Source organism: Mastigoproctus giganteus, chromosome 10 (genome assembly GCF_048544385.1).
Source record: "Mastigoproctus giganteus isolate SK-2022 chromosome 10, ASM4854438v1, whole genome shotgun sequence".
Classification (NCBI taxonomy): Eukaryota; Metazoa; Arthropoda; class Arachnida; order Uropygi; family Thelyphonidae; genus Mastigoproctus; species Mastigoproctus giganteus.
The window spans coordinates 168,868,786-168,892,361 of record NC_143584.1 but is presented as its reverse complement, the minus strand read 5'-3'; the positions used below and the strand labels follow the sequence as shown (position 1 = coordinate 168,892,361).

Below are 23,576 nucleotides of genomic sequence, written 5' to 3'. Positions count from 1 at the left end.
CTTGTATGACTAATTATTATATAAAGTAAGTAGTTACAACTTCAGCTGATGAAAGCAAGCTTATATAGCATCAGCCAAAAAAAAAAAAAAAAAAACCCTTCCCATTTCACCCATCCATTCACTCTAAATGTTTGTCTAGTTCTGCCTTGAACTTATTTAAGTTGCTGACCTCCACTACAACAGATAGAACCTTAAATGCTGATCTCCAGGTAATTCTCCAGTGGGGCAAAGACAACTTAGCTGATTTCAATCCTTCTAAAACTGAGTCCTGTCTTATATCTCGCAAAAAGGATTCTTCTGCTCCTATACTTATCTTTGGTGACACTCCAATTTCTAGGCAAGATGATATATCTCTTTTGGGGATTACCCTGACTTCTAATCTCTCTTGGCACAAGCACATTACAAATATTGCTTCCTCTGCATCCAAAAAACTTGGTTTCCTCTTTCGCTCTTGGCGTTACGTTTTTTCCAAAAAGCTGTTCACTCTTGTACAAATCTCAAATCCGCCCTACCATGGAATATTGTTACCACATTTGGGGCGGTGCCCCCAAAACCTCTCTCAGGCTTTTGGATTCTATTCAGAAGAGGGCAGGTAGATTAATTAATGACTCATCTCTAACAGAGTTTCTCCACTCTGTGTTGAAGAATTGCTCCCTTTGGTTCCCCCCAAGCCACAGCACTCCTGCTACTTTGAATATTAAGAATACCCCTTCAATACACAGATATACATACTGCATCTGCTGCATGCCTTTTCTACAGATACTTCCATGGGCACAGTTCTTCTGAATTGGCTTCTATAATTCCCGCTCTCTCTTTCAAAACAGTCCGAACATGTGCTGCCACCATCCAACATCCATTTACTGTGCAACTTCAAACTCACAGAACCAACTTTTCATCTTCCTCTTTTATTCATTCAACTGCCTTTTTCTGGAACAACCTTCCTTCATATGTATTTCCTGAAAATGACAGTCTACAGAAGTTCAAGTCTAATGTCAACAAATATCTCCTTTTGTCTTCTCAACCTCCAACCTATGCACAGTACTAAGTACTATAGATTCTAATATATCTCCTTTGGGGTTTTCATAACACACACACACAAAGACATCTTCCCTTGGCAACATCATGTCCCATCCCAGAAAGTCTGCAAACATTTCACAAGTTGCACATTTATTTAAGCTGTGTGATGGGTTGGAGAATTGCTCCCTTTGGTTCTCCCCCGAGCCACAGCGCTCCCACTACTTTGAATATTATGAATAACCCTTCAACACACAGATAGTTGATTTGCATAACTGATGCAAGCAGTTTTCTCAAACTAATAGAGCCAGGCTTGTGCTTCTTTTTTTTTTTTTTTTTTTTTGTTTTAGGTTCTTAGGCATAAAATGAACTTTTTACTTCTACAATAATTTTATATTGCAGAAGTAAAATGTTATTAAATATCTGATATGGTTTGTAATGTCCATTCTCAAAATGAATGATCACTCATAACTCCTCTCCCATCCTCTGAAAAATCTATAATCTTATATATAGAAAGTTATATATATAATTGGAGAAAACTACTTTGTTTCATTTTTTCTAGTTATAGCATTGTGCTCGATCTTGCAGTGATTGTATACAGAAGGGGGTTTTACTTTTACTTTTTAAAGTTTTGTGATTTGCCTTTATCCCCACCCCAACCACCAAGAAAAAAATTTGAGTTTAACACAGTGTATTTTAGCTATTTTCCTAAGGTAGCAACTTAGGATAAATAAAAAAAAAAAAAAAATAATAATAATAATAAAATCTAATACTGTAAATAGGACCATTGACAATAATGTAGGACTGCAATATTAGAAGATACTTTGTTTCATATATCATATAAGATTAATTATTTTTATGGAAACTTCTGTTTCCCAAGCAAGTTTAATGTTTTTAATTTTAAGGAGGCAGTACTTGTGATTATATCTCTGCATCATACCTCAACAATAATAGTAGTAATATGTGTTGGTTATATTTTCAGTATTATTTTAGTTCATAATAATGCAGCATCTTTGATTATGTAGTTATGTGCTGCGCAGCCACTTCTCAAAAAAATGAAATCAAAGCTAAAATTACCTACCATAGGAGAGTGCAGTTGTGAGCAGAGTGAGTTTTATGTTCATTGAATTAATTCTAATGGACAGTGTTGTTGCTAGTAGTTAGATTTAATTCACTTGCACTTTAATGCATTTATAAGAATATTACAGAATATTATATCCTTATTACAATATAAGGATATTGTATTTATCTTTCCCTCTTTGTTATAGAAAAAACTGTCTGGTTTTTATGTTGTTTGTGACATGCATCACACATGGCTGTCACTTGTAGTGACTGTTGTCTATATAAGTCAGAAAGAAGCTGAAATATTTAGTGTGTGTGTGGGGGGGGGGGGGGGGGGGCAGGAATGCATTTTCTTATTGCTGCATATCAGGTGTCCCAGTCTAATAGTATGTTACATTTGGGTGTGTACATTTGGAGTCCTTGTGAGATTTATGAAGTGGGATACTAACAAATAATACAAGTTAAATGTATATTTCTTTATAGGTTAATTTTTAAGGACACCAAGTTAGCATTATCAGAATAGGGATGATTGAAAAACTTTTTTTCCCCCAGTATAATCATGTTTAAAAAGTAAAACATGCGTTACTTTGCCTTAATAGATTGAGACTATTATACATTTTAAGAGAAGGTATAAATAAATTTAATTTTTAATTTACTTTCATTCTTGTGTATTTAAACTTATGAAGTATGGACTCTGAGAAAATATTCTATATTCCCAATTTTGGAAGAAAATGGGATGGTACCCAGACAGTGATTACACTCTTTCATAAAAAACATAATTCATAAGTTTAATGGTTAATCTTCTTTTCTCCTTTTAAAGTTCTTATAAAAGGGTGTGAAGAGAAATGTTTTGTGGTTTGTAATTTGATATACAAGAATTTACTGATATTGCTTTGATTTACATTTAAAAGAAATTAAAACTATTGTACAATTAAATGTGTGTACAAATGCTTTAATATTATTTTATATAGCATCTCTATCGGTAATATAAATGCCCTTTTCAGCGAGTCATATGTTTTGATGGCAAGTAATATAATGCAATAGTTTTTTTTATTTGGATGAAGACAGTTAAGTGGAACATTAATTCTTTTAGGATTTTTACACGTCACCAAAGTAGAGTTCTGCATAGGTCCACTGTACTAGACCAGCACCTGCAGTAATCGGAACTGCACCCGAACTCTACCTGAAAGAAGAAAAAAAAAAAATTAAATGATGCATTAAGAAAATTTGTATTAAATTTTCTACACGCCAGTAATAATACAATAATTAACTTCAAATAAAAATAAGCAATATTAATATTTTATTGTATTGTATATAATGCATAAATATAACAAAGAAAAAAGAAAAGAAATACATTCATAATGTAATTGATGTTATCAATTTTTAGTAAGTTGCTGTGTAGAAACCAGACATCAGAAGTTTCCGGCTGTTTTCCTTAGATTAGAAATTCAGATACAGAAAACTCCTTCACTTGCTGTGTTGGCAGGGATGGCAAGTATTAACCCCCCCCCCTCCCATTCTCCAACAGAGTGGGAGGAATGTGCTTGACAAAGACTGGACAAAACTCTATACCTTAAATGTTGCCTGCTATATTGACCAGGTAATGCCATATAATTTATGCAGATTGCTTAATTGGCCAAAACTATAATCACCATTCACAGTAGTGGTGGGAGGGGGGTGCTGCTTCCACCTTTCTCTACCCTCAATTTCCAGCCACAATTTCAAACTCTAAGTTGTCATATTTTCTTAATTATATAATCAAGTATATAATAATCAGTATATATTTTTTGATTATTGCTGCACAGGTGTGCATGTCTGTGCAGCCTAAGAATGATTTGTGTAACCTCTGATTTTAAAACTTCTGGTTTATAATATTCATTAGTGTCTGTTTTTCATAATGCATTGTAACTGGATGTTCTCTGTGATGTATATGAATAGATATTAAATATGGAAATATTTCATTAATATTATATTGCTTTCTCTTGCAGATATCATTGACAGTTAAGTAAGGCATATTATTTTAGCCATGCCCCCTCCACCACCACCTGCTCCTCCTCCTCCACCATGCTCATTTAATGAACCCCCCAAGCTAAATCGTAATGAACAGCCTGATAGGAATGCCTTATTATCACAGATTCGAAAAGGCACATGTTTGAAAAAAGCTGTGACTAATGACAGGAGCTCTCCTTTGATTGATGGTATTTTTTAACTTTTTCTTATGAAATTTAGTTTAAATTTATGGTCATTAAATAGACATTTAAAATTATATGCAAACCCATATAATATTTTCTATTAAATTTATTTGCTGTTGTTGTAATTGCCTATGTAATTCTGATTTTACAAAAAACAAACAAAAGCTAATTAAGCAATCAGTAATTAACCACTAATTAATATTTTAAATATAAACTGTTTTTTTTATTAAGTATGTACTGTCTTTCATACCGTGCTAAAAACTATTAAAACTATTCAGGTCCAAGCAACATTGCTCTACAGTTCTTGCATAAGTTTATTGCTTATCTTTTTACATGTCATATTTTAAATTATATTAATAATGTGATTTCACTTTTAAATTGGTGGTATGTTTTAATGAGATAATGTTTCAGCTATGTGTTTGTAATGGGTTACAGAACCCTGGCAAATAAAAGTGCAATGCCCAAAATTTATTGCCTATGAAAGCATTCTCTTTAACATTTAATTTTGAGGATAATATTTTAATTTATGTAATACAAATTTTTTCCCCCCACCAATTCCATTATTTATATATATACAGGGTGTTTCAGTTAAACGTTTCAGAACTTCTAAGAGGGGTAGGGTACATCCTGACAACTCGAAATCATATAGCAATGTGGGGTCGGAAATGCTTTCCTGAAGCGGTGTTGTACACAGAAGCACCATAAAGAAAAGAGACCGTAAGTGAGAAATCGTTTTAATAATACATGAAAAGAAGCAAAAGGTACATGGATTAAAGTAAGTTTTCGAAGTTCCTTCCACGGGCTACAATGCACGCCTCACATCTCCGACGCATGGACATCCGAACATTCTGGAATACTCCAGGCGAATTTCGAATTTCTTGAACAAGAACGCCAAGTTTAGTAGGATGGATGATTACACGAACGCAGAGTTAGCCGATATGCATTTGGCGTACGGGGCTGCAAATTGTAGTGGGCCAGCCGCACAGCGTTTGTACGCGGAACGATATCCGACGAGGCGTATTCCCAGTCATAATTTCTTTGCAAGACTGCACCAGAGGTTAGTTGAGAGAGGTTCATTTGAAAGAGCTGACAGGGACAGGGTAAGAACAGCACGGACTCCAGCCGTCGAACAGAATGTGCTGCAGCATGTACAGGGGAATCCAAGAACGAGTACACAAAGTCTAGCAAACGCAGTCGGGGTTTCCCATTGCAGCGTCTGGAGGATTCTCCGAGAACAAGACATGCATCTGTTTCACGTGCAGCGTGTCCAGACACAGCAACCGGAGGATTATGCACCTCGTATTGCTTTCGCACAGTGGTACCTTGGAAAATGTGCTACAATCCCCTTTTTCCTGCTGAAGTGTTGTTTTCTGATGAGGCATCCTTCACAAGGGAAGGAATTTTCAACACGCATAACGACCATATCTGGGCGGTCGAGAACCCGCATGCAATACGACGTCGTGCAGCACAGATTCAATTTTCGGTCAATGTATGGGCCGGTATTATGGGAGATCACCTCATCGGACCTTACCTGTTACCGTGTCGTCTAACCGGACCTATCTACTTGATCTTTCTGCAGCAAGTATTGCCACAACTTTTGAGAGATGAACAGATTTCTGCATCGACGCAACAGACAATGTGGTTCCAACACGATAGAGCCCCTGCCCATTATAGCGGAGATGTTCGTAACTACCTGGATGTCACATTTGGTCAACAGTGGATCGGACGTGGTGGTCCCGTGCGTTGGCCTGCTCAGTCACCCGACCTATCATGTCTTGATTTTTATTTCTGGGGTCATATGAAATCGCTAGTTTATGACACCCCTGTTGACAATGCTGAGGAGTTGGATTGCAAGAATCGCAGTAGCTGCCGAAGAAATTCGCCTGGAGTATTCCAGAATGTTCGGATGTCCATGCGTCGGAGATGTGAGGCGTGCATTGTAGCCTGTGGAAGAAACTTCGAACACTTACTTTAATCCATGTACCTTTTGCTTATTTTCATGTATTATTAAAACGATTTCTCACTTACGGTCTCTTTTCTTTATGGTGCTTCTGTGTACAACACCGCTTCAGGAAAGCATTTCCGACCCCACATTGCTATATGATTTCGAGTTGTCAGGATGTACCCTACCCCTCTTAGAAGTTCTGAAACGTTTAACTGAAACACCCTGTATATATATATATATATAAAGGGACTAATTGCAATTTCTGGGTGGGGTGGGACAGTGAAACTGTTTATTTAAATTAATGTAAACTGGTATAAATAAACAATACATATGATAAAAAAAAAAACTTTAAAATTTTTTTGAAATAAAACTAAATATTTAAAGAGATACTACTAGAACTTGTTATTTGGTTACTTGTACACTAGCAAGACTTTTATGGATTTATTGGATGATTGTTTTCTATGGCAGCACGTTCGAGAGGCAACCAGAGGGAGTAATACTCTTGATCTGATTATCAGCAGTGATTATTCTTGAATTAAGAATTTGCAGGTAGAGGAACCACTAGGTGGCAGTGATCACAGTGTACTGATTTGGGATTTACTTAAAAATGTAGGCGCCTCTGTAGACAGGTGGGAAGGAGCGGTGCGTAGCACATGCTTCTTGATTAGACCGGGGTTCGAGCCCGTCACCTCCAAATATGGAGGATGCGGAAAGGTCAGGGAATGACCACTGCATATCCCGGAGCAATATGGCCTTAGTTGCTAATGCTCCTAAAAACCAAATAACAACAACAACTTAAAAATGTAGCTGCCATCAGGGCTAAAGGAGAGGGTTTTTGCTTTTGTAAAGGTGACTACAGTAGTTTCAGGCAATTTTTAAATTCTAAACAGTGGGACCTTCTGATGATGTTACCAACAGCAAATTCTAAATGCAAAGCCTTCAAGGAATTAACCTTGTAAGCTACTAGGCTTTTCAAACCAACTAAGAAATAATCTTCAAGACTTAGGCCTAAATGGATGTCAGGTGAAGTAATGAGACTCGTGGCAGAGGCGCCTCCGTAGCCACGTGGGCAGGAGCAGCAGTGCTTAGCACACGCTTCTTGATTAGACCGGGGTTCAAACCTGTGACCACCAAATACGGAGGATGCAGAAAGGTCAGGGAATGACCACCGCATATCCCTGGAGCAATATGGCCTTAGTTGCTAATGCTCCTAAAAACCAAATAACAACAACAACTCATGGCAGAGAATAAAAATGCACAGGATTGTCATAAATTATTAGGCGATACAGAAACCTATGGTAAATACAAGCTAGCCTATAATCAAGTCACAAAGGAGGTTAGGCAAGCGAAGGCCGATTTGAAAAATCTTTGGCAAAGGCTGCAAAGAAAAACAGCAAAGGCTTCTTTACTTACTTAAACTCTAGAAGGAAGGGGATGAATCGGATTGGTCCACTTGATATCGATAGTTCGACTGTTGATGATCCTGCTCAGATAGCAAACAAACCGAATGAGTATTTTTCATCTACATTCACACGTGAGATATTCAGGGAGGGGTATGCCAGAAGTTTATCGAACTCTGGCAGGGAGCTAAATGATTTTGTAATAACTGAGAGCAAAGTGGAGGAGAAATTGTTTAAATTAAACACAAGAAAGGCACCTGGAGTGGATGAGATCTATTCAGTTATATTAAAGGAGGCAGCATAGGAAGTAAGCAAACCCTTAGCCATAATTATAAGAGCATCCACAGACTGGAGATGTGCAAGTGTATCCCCTGTTCACAAAGGGGGATCAAAGGGTGACACGAGTAATTACAGACCTGCTAGTTTGACTTTGTTCCAGTGAAAATAATGGAGTCACTGGTTGAAGAAGCATTGCAGGATCATCTAGACAAGACTGCAGTAATAATTCAGACACAGCATGGGTTTAAGGGGAAGTCTTGTCTGACCAATTTGATTGGATACTATGATGTGGTCACAAAGGAACTGGATGCAAAAAATAATTTTAATATCACATACTTGGATTTCAGGAAATATTTTGATACTGTTGCACATGGAAGACTGCTGTACATATTGCAGCAGTATGGCATTAATGGCAAGTTGCTGGATGAAAGGTCAGTTGAGTGGGTCCGTGAAGAGCAGTGTCCGTTCAATCAATGGACACTGCTCTTCACGGACTAATGTTATTAGTGGTGTTCCCCAGTGTTCGGTGTGTTGCCCAGTGTTGTTTTCTATATTTATCAGTGATATTGATGAAGGTATAGCAGGCTTAATATCCAAGTTTTCAGATGATACAAAAGTTTACAGAGTTGTTAATGACAGTATGCTACTGCAACAGGATCTAGAAAAGTTGGGTAGATGGGCTGAAAAGTGAAAAATGCAAAGTACTGCGTATGGGTAGAAGCAACCCCAGAGAAATGTACCAACTGTGTGGTACTACACATAGGATGATAGAAAATTAAAAAGACCTGGGTGTAATTGTTCAGTCAGATATGAAATTTTCTGAGCAGTGCAGACAGGCTGCCAGAGCAGGTCAGTGATATACAGGAATTTTGCTAGTAAGGATAAGGAGAAGTAATTATCCCTTTGTATAAGGCAGTGGTCAGTCTGTGCCCTTGAATACTGCAGATGGGTCTGGAGGCCTCATTTTAGGAAGGATGTAGAGTTGCTAAAACGATTACAGAGAAGGCAACAAGATGGGTGAGGGGAATGAAGAGATCCTCTTACCAAGAAAGACTTAAGTTCTGTAAATTGCATTGTCTGGAGACTAGGCACCTGCAAGGTGATCTGATTGAGCTGTATTAAGGCCTTGAATGGTTTGAGCAGGCTCAATGCTGATGGGATTCTTCCTCTTGCTCAGAATACAAACCTAATGGAGGCATAAATTCATATTGAGGAAAGGCTATTTTAGAATAGATGTGTGGAAATTTGCCTTTGGCCAGTGGGTAGTTGATTGCTGGAACAAAGTTCAGTCTGCCGTTGTGGAAGTTGATGGCTTAAATAAACTTAATGGAGAACTGGACAAACGTTTAGAGCAAATAGATATGTGAAATGGGATAATTATTATTATTATTATTATTTTTTTTGCTTAGCTATATAAGCTTGCTTAATGCAAATGGATATGTGAAATGGGATTATTTTTATTTTTTGCTTATGCTATATAAGCTTGCTTCGTAGTATCATATGTCTCTGCTAATGCCAACTATTTATAAATATTATTATATTAAGTTACTAACCTATTCTTCTAGTTTAGAAACTTAATGTACTAATTTTATTTTACTGGAATATTGCATGATTAAGAAATGCCCCAAAATAAAATTCATGCCAGAAATAAATTCACAGAAACAGAAAGGCACATGAAGTGCCCTATCAGAATAAAATTAATTTTTTGTAATTAAGATTTATAAATAGTAGTAGCTTCTTAACACATAGTGTTATCACATTAAAATTTTAAAATAGTTATTACTGTCTATTCCCACTTTATTTAATTTAGATAAGTACATGAAAGGTATTAGAATTATGTATTGTGTATAGGTCAAAGGCTGAGAAGACATGACAATACTTATTGACATTAGACTTGAATTTTTGTAGATTGTAAATTTTGGAAAATGTGTGTGAAGGTTGTTCCATAGAATGAAAGTAAAAGGGATAAATGAGGAAAAGTTGGTTCTGTGAATTTGGAGTTGGACAGTGAATGGTTGTTGGCTAGTTGTGGCATATGTTTGGACTGGTTTTGAAGAGAATGGGGGAATTACAGATGCCAGTGCAGAATAAAAGTGCCAATGGGGGTATTTACAGAAAGTTATGCAGCAGAAACTGAATCTGGGACTGGAAGTAGAGGCACTTTGTAAGCAATGGATCATTAGTTAACATGACTGCCCTCTTTTGAATGGAATCAGGAGCCTTCGGAGAGGTTTTGAGGGTCACCCAAGACGTAGGAACAATGTTTGATATTTGTACAGAGTGAGTAGTTGTTTTGAAAAGTAGCACTAGAGCAAAAAATAAAACCCCTTTTTTTTTTCCCCTTTTTTTTTTTTTTTTTGGCAGAGGATGCAATACTTGTAATGTACTCATGGAGAGAGAGAGAGAGAGAGCGAGAGCGAGCGAGCGAGCGAGAGTAGAGTAATCCTATAAGATATATGTGATTTTGTCTGGAAATCTGAATGTCACTGAAGATGAGCATATGAGCAGCAGTCTTCTTTGTAAGAAAAATAAGACAAGTCTGAACTTTAGAAGGATTAAAGTTAGCTAAGTTTTCTTTACTCTATGGGAGAATTACTTAGAGATCAACATTTAAGGAATTTGTGATGCAAATTTGAGAAGTTGAATCTGTTTGTGTATGGCAAGGTTTCTCAAACTGAAAGGTGGAATGTACTGTGCAAAACTATGGATAGAATTTCCAGTTCATGGAAGAAGACCATTAACATACATGGGGGGGGAGATTGAAAAGCCCTTAGCCTCTCATAGAAGGAATGCTGGAAAGTTGTAAAAACCCATTTAATTTTCTACAGAGCCCCCACCACCCAAGTCAAAATGCTTTCTGGCACGCTCCACTAGCTTTTGTAACAAACTCAAATAAAATTCAGACAATGCAGTCGACAAACCAGTTGTTGACTGCATCCATCACAACATTGTCACTGTTGAATTTCTGTCCTTTTTGAGATTTGGATAGAAAATAGTCTGTTGGAGCCAAATCTGGTGAGTAGGGTGGATGCTGTAATAGCTTGAACCCACAGTCATGCAGTGTTGCCTGAGTCACAAATGCTGTATGCACCAGTGCATTGTGTTGAAGCAAGATGACTCCTTCAGCCAATTCCTCGTAGGAATGTCTCAGCAGGTTAGAATAATACTTGGCATTGATAGTGGCACCTCATTCCAGGAAATCAATTGTGATCATTTCTGCATCCTCTGGGATGAAGAAGTGATCACAGTTACCAATGCGATGAGTTTCCCAGCCGACTTCTAGACTTCTCTTTTTAGGAAGAGAAAAAGAAGGATGCTTCCACTGTTTTGATTGTTATTTTGTTTCAGGGTCAAAGTGCACCCACGATTCATCCATAGTGACAAACCACCCCCAAAACTGAGCTTTATTTGCTCCAACATGCTGTACAATCTCATGACAACATCTCACTCTTTCCCACTTGTAATCTGCATTCAGTGATTTAAGGACTCACCTAGAAGAAACCTTCATTCCTAAAACATACACCACATGCATATATTGTGAACTTGCTCATGGGAGATGTTGAATTTGTCTCAGTGTGCTTCAGTGGCAAATGTGGATACCATTCATGAGCAAGTCACGAATGGTATCCATGTTTGCAGGTGTTGGCACAGTAAAAGAACTTCCACTGCAGGGCACGTCTTCAACTCTGTTTTGTCTACACTTGAAGTCTGCAACCCAGTTTCTGACCGGCGTATTAAGGACAGGATTCTTCTAATGTTTGCATGCTTCCTGTCTTCATGAATTTCTTTCAGCAATATTCCCTTTAAATGAAGGTACTCAATAACTACACAGTGCTTGATTCTCTCAGCATTCTCCATCTTCATTTACCATCCACACTTCAACTCCTTCTGTAAAGGAGAAGAATCTAGTCACAAATCTGAAATTTTCTGTGAACATATAAGAGTAGAGTCAGCACAGATTGCCAATATTGTCTTTCACAAAACCTTTGTGATCTATATTAGACTAAACTTTTTCAGTTCCTGCCCCCCCATACAAGAGTAGGAGGAGACAGAACCTTGGGGAACACCAGCATTAGTGAAAAGTTAGAAAATGTGCCATCTACCATCACTCATAATGAGTATTCAGAGAGGAAAACTGGTTATCTAATTGCAAAAAAAATAGTCAGCAGAACGGGAGCTTGTTTGGAAGACATTTATGCCAAACATATTTTAGCTTATTAAATGAAATCGGGTATTATGAGAAGTACAAATGATATATAATTGATTACAGTGATTAAATAACACTCTTGCAGCTTCTCTGTCATGTAAACCATGCACATATCAACCTCTTTCTGGGAATGTTGTTCAGTGGTTGTTAAAAATTTTGGATAGACCAGTTACAACATAAAAAAAGGTGATATTAAATAACTTTAAAATGGAAAATAATAACAACATTAATTTTACAAAAGATAAACTGTTGCCTGTTGTAAAAAGTGTGCTATATAATCCTCATAAATGTTTTTTATTTCCTCATCATAGTGGTTCTGACCAAAGGGCTCTCTTGTTTTTACAACATAAGGGCCCCTCATTTTCAGTTATCTTGCTCACCTTAGTGTCATCCTCCACACCATTATAAGATGCCAAACCATAAATGTTTTGGAACTGGACAGCATACATATAGTAAAAAAAGTTTTGATTTTTAAGTCATATTTTAAATCAGCCTTCAAATTAGACCAGAGCAACCACATTAGTAAATCAAAGAGCAGTCATCATTCCGAACACCTGACTACTTTCAAAAGATGCAAAACTTTTATTTCAGGATAAAGAGTCATATACTATACTTAATCATGATCCTGCTAACGGACTTGGATAGAAAATTTAAAAAAGAAACACTGCTACATGAGTCCAAATAACTTTGAATCCAACTTTATAAATGGGGCCATTAAGGCTCATAAACAATTGAGCGGGAAGTATTATTTGGTTCCTTTTCCTACTCTTGAATACGCAATAAAGTTGAAGCACTCAGCCTTTCTTGAAAATATTTACTCTAAGTAACAATAAAAAATATGATGGTAGCTTTTTTTTTTTTTTTTTTTTGAGTGCTTATGAATTACTTTTCTAGTGCCTATGAAAAAACTTTACGAAATTTAAAAAGTTATTGTGTTTAGCACTGCTAAACATGTAAATGTAGGTATATAGAGAATGTGAAATGTGGGTTTAATTTGGGTGTGGCCAGCCTTTTTCTACAGTGAGTCACATTATGTTGGATCCAGAACTTATGAAATTGGTACCTCTCCCCTCCCTCACACAGATCCACACCATGTCACCATTTTTTTTTTTTTTTTTTTTTTTACTGTTGTGTAAGGAAATTTTATACTGAGTGCTTATAATAAAAAATAAATTATTTTTATATTCATAAAATAAACTTAATGGTGTAGTAAGTTCCTTATAACTGAATCAGTCACAAGGGGTTCACTAATGGGATTTAAACTGTGTTTTTGTTTAATTTCTGAGAGTTTTCTGTTTAAACTGATTTTACATAACTGTGTAATTTGTGTTTTATACTCTATTTTGCTTCATTTCTGATTTTTCATATTGATTATGAAGTTAATTTTTTTTTCACATCAGAAGGCATGCTACTAACAAGAGTTGCATGTGCCAGCAGAAGATATGCTGAAATTTTTGGTGATCTGCTTAGACAAAAGAAATTTTTGTGGACTTTTTTTTACATTATAGTTGAGGTGGTCTTGGGTGAGAGTTGCACAAATTTCTCATCCATTAAAGCAGGCAAACTTATGGAATATATGCAACTTACAGACAGAAAATAGTGTTGCCTCATGGTCTTAATTGATTTGAATTACACACATAATCAGCAGCAGCAAATGAGAATTTGGCATTGATCTGAACTTTTCCTTGTTGCATGATGCCCAAACATCTGAAAGTTACCAGGATAGGAAATGACAGTTACACTTATAGAAGTATTTTAGAAAACTTGATAAAAAAGGTAAACCTAAAAATAATGGTTAAAAGGTTACTACAAGCCATTACAAGTGCTTCAAGGTAGCTTCATGTTTGTAGATTGAACATGATATTACGAAAGCCGTAACTGTAATATTATTGAACCATAACATTGACTGTAACATTATGGAAAAGGATCTTAAAACAACTAGCTGCAGATACAAGGATGCTCAGGAGATTGAGATTGGAAGTGATCTTGTATTGAGTAATCAAAAATAAGAGAGTATAAAAAAAAAAGTATTAAAATTGACAAAAATTTAAAAGCTCTGATATTTTCTAGCAATCATTAAATATAGAAAACTTGTCAGAAGTTAAATAGCATCCTTGATTGCTGACATTACTAGATGAAGAATGACAAACATGAAATAAAATTACAAATCTCCCTACATATGTTTTGCAGCTCATGCCAAAGAAAATTTTAGCAGTTGTAGAGCAGGTACATGGGGGGAAGATCTATAAAGACAGGAAATTCAGAATGCCATGGTAAAGTCAGAGTTAGAGGCAGTTAAAGAAAAGAGGGGGGGGCGGATTTTTTTTTTTTTTTTTGACAGATAACTAATAATTCCTTATTTCAAATATATAGTATGAACCAGAGCTGTGATGCTCAATATGTTCTACGTTGATATCAATACCATATTTGTAAAATAATAAGAGGAGTATACCTCAGTATAGTACGTAGAACACTTCCGTATATTACTCTCCAGAAATTAAAAAGAAAAAAATCTGGAGAGTAATATACGGAAGTGTTCTGCGTACTATATTGAGGTATACTCATTATTTTACAAATTATTTGGAATATGAAAAATATCAAATTAGACAGGTGTTAGTGAACACAGTATAATCTTAGTAATTTGCCTTGCTTATTTAATTTTTTTCTCCTTCCAAGTCATAATTGCCCTTTTGTTGGTTTATATGGTATACCTTTCTACTCCTTTTTAATTTGTCATATTCATCAATTTGTTGAGGGATCCCACTAGTGATGAATTACCAAAAGATTATGCTGTAATTGCTTATGACAGTGGTGTTACTATTCTTTCATTCCTCATTTCACTAGCTTCTGAAATGTCTGTTGCAGTAAAATAAGTTAATGAATATGTTCCCTAACCTTTTTTCCCCAATTATTGAAGTTCTCCGGTCATTAGCATTTCAGAATTACTCCTGCTATGTGTGATAAGTATTTATTTATAGTTGCATATTGATGAATATTTTGAATTGAATAATTTTTTTTAATTTATACTTTTGGATTCATTATTATATAAGTGTCATATTAATACATGTTTGGATGAATGTGTAGTTATTTGATTTGTTAAAAAAAAAAAAAAAAACAGAACTTTTCTATATTAGTTAAACTTTTATTTTGTTTATTATTTATTTTTTGAAAAATCTAACTGGACATTAAAAGTAAAAAAAATCATACATGCAGCTAGACTCCATGCTGAGATCAGGGAAATATAAACAAAGAAACTACATAAACAAGAAAAAGGCTTATGTATCCATCCTGATGGCTAGAAACAATGATATGTAAGAACATTATAATGCACAATTTTTAAATACTATATCATACTTGAAATACATTATTTTACTTTCAATGTCCAGTTTAATTTCATGAAGTAACCCAGTTTAACTATACAGAGAAATATATATTTTGTCAACTGCTGATTACTAGCATTTGAATCATGTGTTCTATAGATACATTAGAAGATAGTTATTTCATTTTTGTACTGCTGTTTATTGGATACTGTTCTTAAGTGAACACTTTATTTAACAAAAAAATAATCTTTTGAACGATTTAATTATATAGAGAAACTAGTTTTTAATTATGCAGAGAAACCACTGCAACCAATTAGAGCAAATTTAAATGCGATCAGGACTTTTTCTAAGATAATTTAAACCTTGCAAGTGGCACTTTTTTTTTTTTTTTTAAATCACAGAATTTCAACGTTTGTATTTTTTACACCATCTTAACAGTGTTTCATCTGTTGTTTAAAATAAGTAATATATTTATAGTTCAAAAACACTTAATTTTTACTTTTATTTATTTTGTAAATTGTTTTAAATATAAATGCTTCATATAATAATGCTTACTTGTATTTAGGCTCTAGGCAAGGTGCAGGAGGTCATGTTTCAGGAAGTGCATCAAATCCTACAAATGGTCCCACTCCATTAATACCCCCAGGAGGACTTTTTGCTCATGGAATACCCAAGTTGCGACCTGTGGCTCTAAGATTAGGTATGTTGAAATGTTTTCGATTAAATTAACAGTGAATCACATAATGTTGGAAACTTTCCATGTGCCACTTAGGGGTAGATCCAGAACTTTTGAAATCAGTACCTCTCCCTCACTGATCCACACCTGGTGCCACCAAACGTGTTTTTTTTTTTTTTTTTTCTGTATAAAGAAATTTTATGCTTTGCTTATAATAAAAAATAAACTGTTGTATATAAATTTTACATTCATATGTTAGTAAGCTCCTTATACCTAAATCTGTCATATTAATTCAGTTATAACGAGTTATAAGTAATAATGTGTTTCAGTTATAAGCTCCTTATAATAAACACATTTCATTTATAAGGAGCTTATTAATGCCAATATATGTGTGATATATGATAAAGAAGTTTCAGCAATGTACATAGTGTTAAATTCCAGGCATGTTTGATTTTTATTTCTTAAATTAATTGACTTTTTTTTTCTTTTTCTGTGATTAATAAAAGTGAAAATTAATTAATATAATAAATTAATAGAAGTAAATAACTAATTATCTTGACCAGTGTTATTAATGCATTAAGTTAAAATATAAGCTATAAATTTTAATGAAGAAATAACGTACTATAAGTAAGTCTTTACTAAAATTAATACAAGTGCACTAAGTTATTAACTAATAAAAAGTAATTATTTTCAATTCACTGCATTATACTTCACAACATAATATTCATTCAACAATTAGCAATACTACTCTACTTATTTCCTCCTGGATTTTAATAAGAGTTGAAAAATAACATTTCACATTTCTTCTATAATAGATTATAATGAAAAAATTGTAATAATTCATGATTAATAAATAGATAACAAGAAATAATTTCTTTTATTAGGTTTATTTTAATTTTAATGTTTTTTTAAGAAGTATCATTTTGGCATTTTTACATGCCAGAATCATTAATTTTTTATGGTATATATGAAGCAAATAACTTAAACACAGAATTTGAATTTCATAATGACATGCACCATAGCATTTTATGGTGCATATTAATAATAATAATAATGCTGTTAACAACCAAATTAACCAAGTGTTATTATTAATTTGGAAGAAACTTTGGGGAATGCCCAAGGTTTTGCTCTCACTTTAATCCTGACATAAACAAATGCATATGGTTAGCAAAAGCTTTCATTGGTCATTTACCAAAGTACCATTGGGGGGGGGAAGAACCATGCTACCCTCACCTGAACTCGACAAACTCAGCCACATTGTGAAAAAGACCCATAAAAATTCCTCCCGTCATTTACAGGATTCGAATTCAGGTCTTTTCCACCCAGTGTGGGGAGGAGGGCGATTTTATCAACTATGCTACCCATGAGGGCTTCGGTAGTCATATCAAAATGTAAATAAATAAATTGTTCTGTTTATACTCCAGCACGACAACCAAGTCGGTAGAGTTTACAATAAATCATCAATACAAATATTTATCATATTTAGTAGTCAGGGGCTTGAACCCCGGTTTACTCAAGGAACGTGTGCTATGCACTCTCGCTCCTGACCACTGGGCTACGTCAGGCCTTAAATATAAATTTTCTGTTTATACTCCGGCACGACAACCAAGTTATTAGAGTTTACAATAAATCGTCAATACAAATATTTATCGTATTTAGTAGTCACAGGATTGAACCCCGGTCCACTCAAGGAACGCGTGCTATGCACTTTCGCTCCTGACCACTCGGCTACGTCAGGCCTCTGTAGCAAGTTATACTATCGCACCGATTCCGTTTTCTGCTGGTTGGACCATATTTCCTGTTGTTGTTTTGGTTTTTAGGAACATTAGCAACTAAGGCCTATTGCTCCAGGGATATGCGGTGGTCATTCCCTGACCTTTCTGCATCCTCCGTATTTGATGGTCACGGGCTCGAACCCCGGTCTAATCAAGAAACGTGTGCTATGCACTGCTGCTCCTGCCCACCTGGCTATGGAGGCACCCATATTTCCTGAATGAACTGACTCTGGCCATACATTTTTCCAACACAGCATACACCTGTTGACAGTTTTGTGGTGTTAGGAACATAACTTCAACGTTTTCGATGACTTAAATCTTTTGGATGGCCTGGTGTTACTATCCAATAGTAATAAAACTTTGAAATCTAGATTTTTCCACAAGTTCAATAGCACAGAATGTAACATGGGGATTTACCAACAAAACAGAATACAGGGATTTCTCAATTTTTTTTGACTAGCGAGTCAACAGTGAGGATTCAAAAAGAGTGGAAATGTTGAAAAATTACATCCAACATAATAGTAGGGTTTTCCCCATGCAAAAGCTCAAAAATACCCTATTATGGGAGGTTTATTGAAACTCTAACCGTGTTAGAGCGAAACAGTGTTATATAAGTGCCGTGTTTGTGATTATTGCCGCAATTTATCAATTGTATCAGGACGAAACCGTGTTGTAGAAGTACCGTGTTATATGGGGTTGCCTGTATTTCAATTTTAAAATGCTGAAAAATGAGATTTTTTGCTTTGCAAAAACTCTTAATGTAGCTTTTCTGATTGGAGGGGATGAAGGTTACTGCTACTTCCTTATTTAAAGTGGTGTACATTAAGTTAGTAAGTGGAGAAATGCATCATGTATTAGCATATTTTGAGAGGTACGCTGTGTTTAGTTGGTTTTCAATTTTTTATTTTTGTGAGTAGCATTGATCATTTTGACTTTTTTTTTTTAACATTTTATGTATATACATTTTCAAGTTTTTTTTTTCCCTCAATAATATCCAGTACACACCACACCCCAATGAAATAGTTGGGTAGGAGAGAATAAAGTACTTTCAGAACAGCAAATAACTGTAAAATGTGGTTTGTTATATTTCATAATGGTATGCATTAATTTTTCTTATTATTAACAAGTTGATATAACTGTTGTATCTCTGTGTATTCTTGTATATCCCAGTTGTGGTTTAACTGGAGTTTTTGCAACACCAATGGAAGTCTAAGTCGGATAACAAAAATGTGTGATATCCATTACGGGCATTGTTATTTACATTCTCTAATGTTCCTTTACAACTATGTGGTTAATTTTAAAATTTCTCAGTTTTTTTCTTATTTTTTTAAATTATATCTTTGTGAATCCATATTAAAATGGAGAAGGGTTGGTTGCTCTTTCTGTTGAGCAAAAAATTCAGCTCATCAATAAACATGATAGGTGCTAAAGTGTCAACTTAACAGAATAACAAGGAGACTGTGCTCTTGCTGACAAGATGATGCTTTGAAATTTATGCAATACCATCCACTGAAAGGTAAATCAAGTGAAAAAGCAGAATTTGTTTTCCTTTTTCAAAAAATTATTTTCATATTAAATTTTGCTAAATCTTCTCATTTTTAATTTATCTTTGTTAATACGAATACAGTATCTATATAAATTACATTTTTGTTGCTTTTATTAGTTTTTCTTTCATTTTGTGGATTATCTGGAGTTTCAGTTATTTGGGCAAATTTATTTTCCACCTGCCCTGGATGTTTTTGAAAATTCTACTGTATGAAAAGATATTTGAAAACGTGTATTATAAATGTTAATGCTACTGTGATTACTCATTTAGTATACTTTTGCAATACATGCAAAGTAATCCTTTTACTTTACCTGGAGGTATGCAGGATTCTGTGATTGACTTGTCTCTGATAATTATAATCAAAGTGGTGGATTGCAGATTCCATAGGCTAGTTATAAAGATCAAAATAAGGTTCCAGTTTGACATTCGGTGGTTAGTTTATTTAATCAATAAATTCTCTTCCCTTCCTGGTGATATTTTTTATTTATATCACTTTGTTCAGTTTTTCTTTCAAAAGAATCAAGGGACAGTAAGGAGAAAAAATAAAACTCGTCCAGGTCTGAGTGTGATTTACATATACCCGAATTAATAAAAACAGACAACTCTTATCCATATCACTTCTGATTTATTCTATTATTCTTTTATCCTTGTTCTTATGATATCCCGATTTATAATGTTAGTCTTTTGCATTTATACATCAAGTACTTAATTTTTCATTTAAAAATTGACTTATTAATGATTCTGGCTGAGATTTTTTGTATGATGTGTTTTATCTCTGGATGTAAAACTAGAGGCAGTGATAAAAATAACTGTTTCGATAATGCATAATAGATTTAGAGGAATATTCTGGAGTGCTCTTTCCATCTTGAAAGATTGATCTGTAGTAAGCATTCCAGTTTCTAGTTCCTAAAAGTTGGCTGGTGTGCTCCACATATGTAATCACTGAGTCCATAGCAGGAGACAATGATTACATAGGTAGAAACACCCAAAACTTCAGAAGAAATCTTTTTTTTTAACAGTACTGACTAGTTAAAACAATTGACTAGAAGTTCTCTCTTTCTGCCACTTTTAATCAGATGCTGTTTGTCCTCCAGTATCAGAAAATTTACATTGGACATAGCTATAGAAAGTTAACATTACTCTTCTTCTTAAGAATGCTGAGAAGACCTATTTTTTTTATATAATAATAATAATAATAATAATAATAGTGCAGTCAGATACATATTTATAAGACAGTATTCATAACTGATTTAAATACAATAATTATTTAAAAAATACATATTATAAAGTGATACTTAAGATATTTTTATATGTTACTACATAATAAAAATGTGATCTGCACGGAAATATTGTCTGAAGAAATGGATGCAGCAGTTGTCAAACCATATCATTCCCCATTCCAAGTATTTATAAAATTATTCTTTGCCATTTAAAATCATATTCACATTTAAATTCACAAAAATATTTTTTGAGCTCCCTTTGAAATCTTTCTGGGAAAGAAATGTTCGGATATAATGAAGTAAACCCTCAAATCTATCCCATCTGTCCAGGTAAGTTATTGCTTTTTTTGGTTAGTTCCTTTTAGCATACTGAAAATGCCCCTTTGGCTTTCTCATAATCATAACAATAAATTATCTACTCCCAGATCAGAATTGAAGATGTTATGGAGTAATTTTTCTTCCTGCATTATCGAAAAGCAAAGGAGAGAATCGCCTGAAAGCAAAGGAGAGAATCACCTGAAAGCAAAGGAGAGAATCGCCTGACTTTTCTGATTTACTAATGCTGAAATAAGCAATCTCTCAGTGGATTTGCAAGGGATAGTAGCTTTTCTCTTTGTTCTTAGCCCTATTATTGTGTGAGGATAGGATTTGGCAAGAAATGTAAAACGTCAACCCAAAAAGTGTGCAATAAACTAACTAAACTTCTTGTAGAAAAAACTCCACAAATGTTAAGGTTTTTTTTTTTTTTACTTCCTCTTTTATAACTATTCACTTAAAAAACATATTTGAAAACATAAATTGCACTGAAATAATAATAAATTAACTGGGCTTTAATATTATTTTAAAATATTTTATTCAGAAAATTTCATTATTAAAATGTATTCTTTTCACAGGTTCTGGAAGTGAGAGAACTGCTCCACCACCTCCATCTAGCCACCACATTGGATTATTTAATAGCTTTGAAGAAAGTCACTCTAGTGTTAGTCAAAGTGAGATTGGCATTAGCCGTTCTCATCCACCTAGTCCAGCATTTAAATTGCGACAAACTTCATCGCCAAGTAGATTAGAACATTCTGTGAATAGTAGTAAAAATCCTTATGGACCAGGAGGGGTTAAGAGGTTTCCATTTCCGAGTGACATTACAGTTAAAGGACCAGCACCAGTGCCTCCTCCAATCAGTCAGAAGCCGAATTTAGGGCTTGATTCATCAAAATCTCTTACTGATGTGAATGATCAGAACCAAGGAAATACATCAGCACCTTCAAGACCAGGTGTGAGAAGATCAGTTTCTCAGACTAGTCTTGGTCCAAAGACTCGTCCGGCAAGACCACCTCCCAATGTAAAACCTCCTCCACCTCCTAAAACATCTGCTGGAACTCATAATGGCCCACCAGCACCACCATCAAAGCCTCCCAGTCTTATTCGAAGGCAAAGTTTTGGTGTTGGTGACATAAGCAATGGACCTATTTCAGTGAATTACCACCACCACCATCATCATCATATGAACAGTGACATTGCAAAACTTGGTGTTAAAAGTTGTGGGCCACCACCACCTCCTCCTCGGAATAACAGTGCACCAAATAATTTGCACCAACTAAATCACTCAGGAAATCACTTTCCCCATTGCAAAATGACTATTGCTCCTCCACCCCCTCCGTCACGGGTGGGATCAGGAGTAGCAACGCGACCCCCGAACGTAAGGCCACCTCCACCCCCTGTCCGTGGAGCAGCACCTCCCCCTCCCCCACCCCCACCACCTCCTCCCCATTGTCATCAGTTTCACCGTCTTGGACATCCAGCTCCACCTTCCCAGACAAGGACATCATTACCAATGCAGCAAGTTGCATTATCACCACCACCACCTCCAACAAGAGTTTCTTCAGTGAGAGGTGCACCTCCAATTCAAGCATTGACTGGTAATGTTTATTTTGCTATTAATTCATTGTAAGGATGCTAAACTGTTGATGAAAATTAAATTTAATTCATGTTTCAGATATGTTTCCCTCACATACAATTATAGCAATGTTGACGAATTTGAGAGAGAGAGAGAGAGAGAGAGAGAGAGAGAGAGAGAGAGAGAGAGAATATACACTAACATCATATTTAGTAGCTGTGTGGGCTGGAGTCACAGTCACTCAAGCATGCATATGCACCTGATGCACCTGATCATTTGGCTATAGCAGCTGCTGATGTATCTTTTGTTGTGATGTCACATGACTAGTGTGATAGTGTGGGTGTAGACTTGCAGTATGTTGATTGACGCTAGTAATGTTTAGTTCTATTAAAGAAGCAATTAGTGTATTGCTAACAACTATTCAAAATTGTAGAAAAAGGGCTTTCTAGGATTTAGGTGCCTCCTATTAATATCATATCTAATATCAGATGTCATATATGGTTCTTTACCATTAACCCTTAGTGGGTGAGTTTGCAGATTGCCTGCCGCATGACCTGAAATTAATTTTTTTAATTTTAGATTTTTGCTAAAAATTGCAAAACTACGTAAGTAAATGTGTATACAAATGATTTTTTCCTGTTATTTTTTTTTATTACCAAATGTTAATAGATTATTGTTAAAATCAAAATCAAAGATTGGAAGAAATAAAAAGAAAAAAAAATTATGAAACTAGTCATTTTTTTTTCTTCTTTTCAGTGATATCTATGTTTATATATGTATTATTGATTGAATTTCATCTGCTTCTTTTTACTATAGGTATCCCTCATCAGTAATAAGTGTAATTCTGCAATTGGTGAGAGGTACCTGTAATTTAAAGATATCTATAAAAAGTGGCTGGAAAACTCTTGTAATTGGCAATACTAGAGTAATGGAGAAAAACTGGTAACATAAATTATTCAGTGAGGGTAAAGAAAGAAACTACAAAGCATCCACCGGCAAACTGCCTTTCAGCTACCAGTAGCTTCACCCTATGCTTACTAAACTGA

General features: G+C 35.0%; 1 protein-coding gene across 1 annotated transcript in view; it reads left to right on the top strand.

The window, feature by feature from the left end:
* Positions 1 to 23,576, top strand: part of LOC150079463 (uncharacterized) — a 94,825-nt gene that overhangs the window by 51,333 nt on the left and 19,916 nt on the right. Inside the window, exons 2-4 of the mRNA XM_090382553.1 lie at positions 4,065 to 4,274; positions 15,985 to 16,119; positions 21,530 to 22,552. Of these exons, the coding sequence (XP_090238679.1) occupies positions 4,103 to 4,274; positions 15,985 to 16,119; positions 21,530 to 22,552 (1,330 nt within the window). The 5' untranslated portion in view covers positions 4,065 to 4,102. The remainder of the gene's footprint in view (positions 1 to 4,064; positions 4,275 to 15,984; positions 16,120 to 21,529; positions 22,553 to 23,576) is intronic.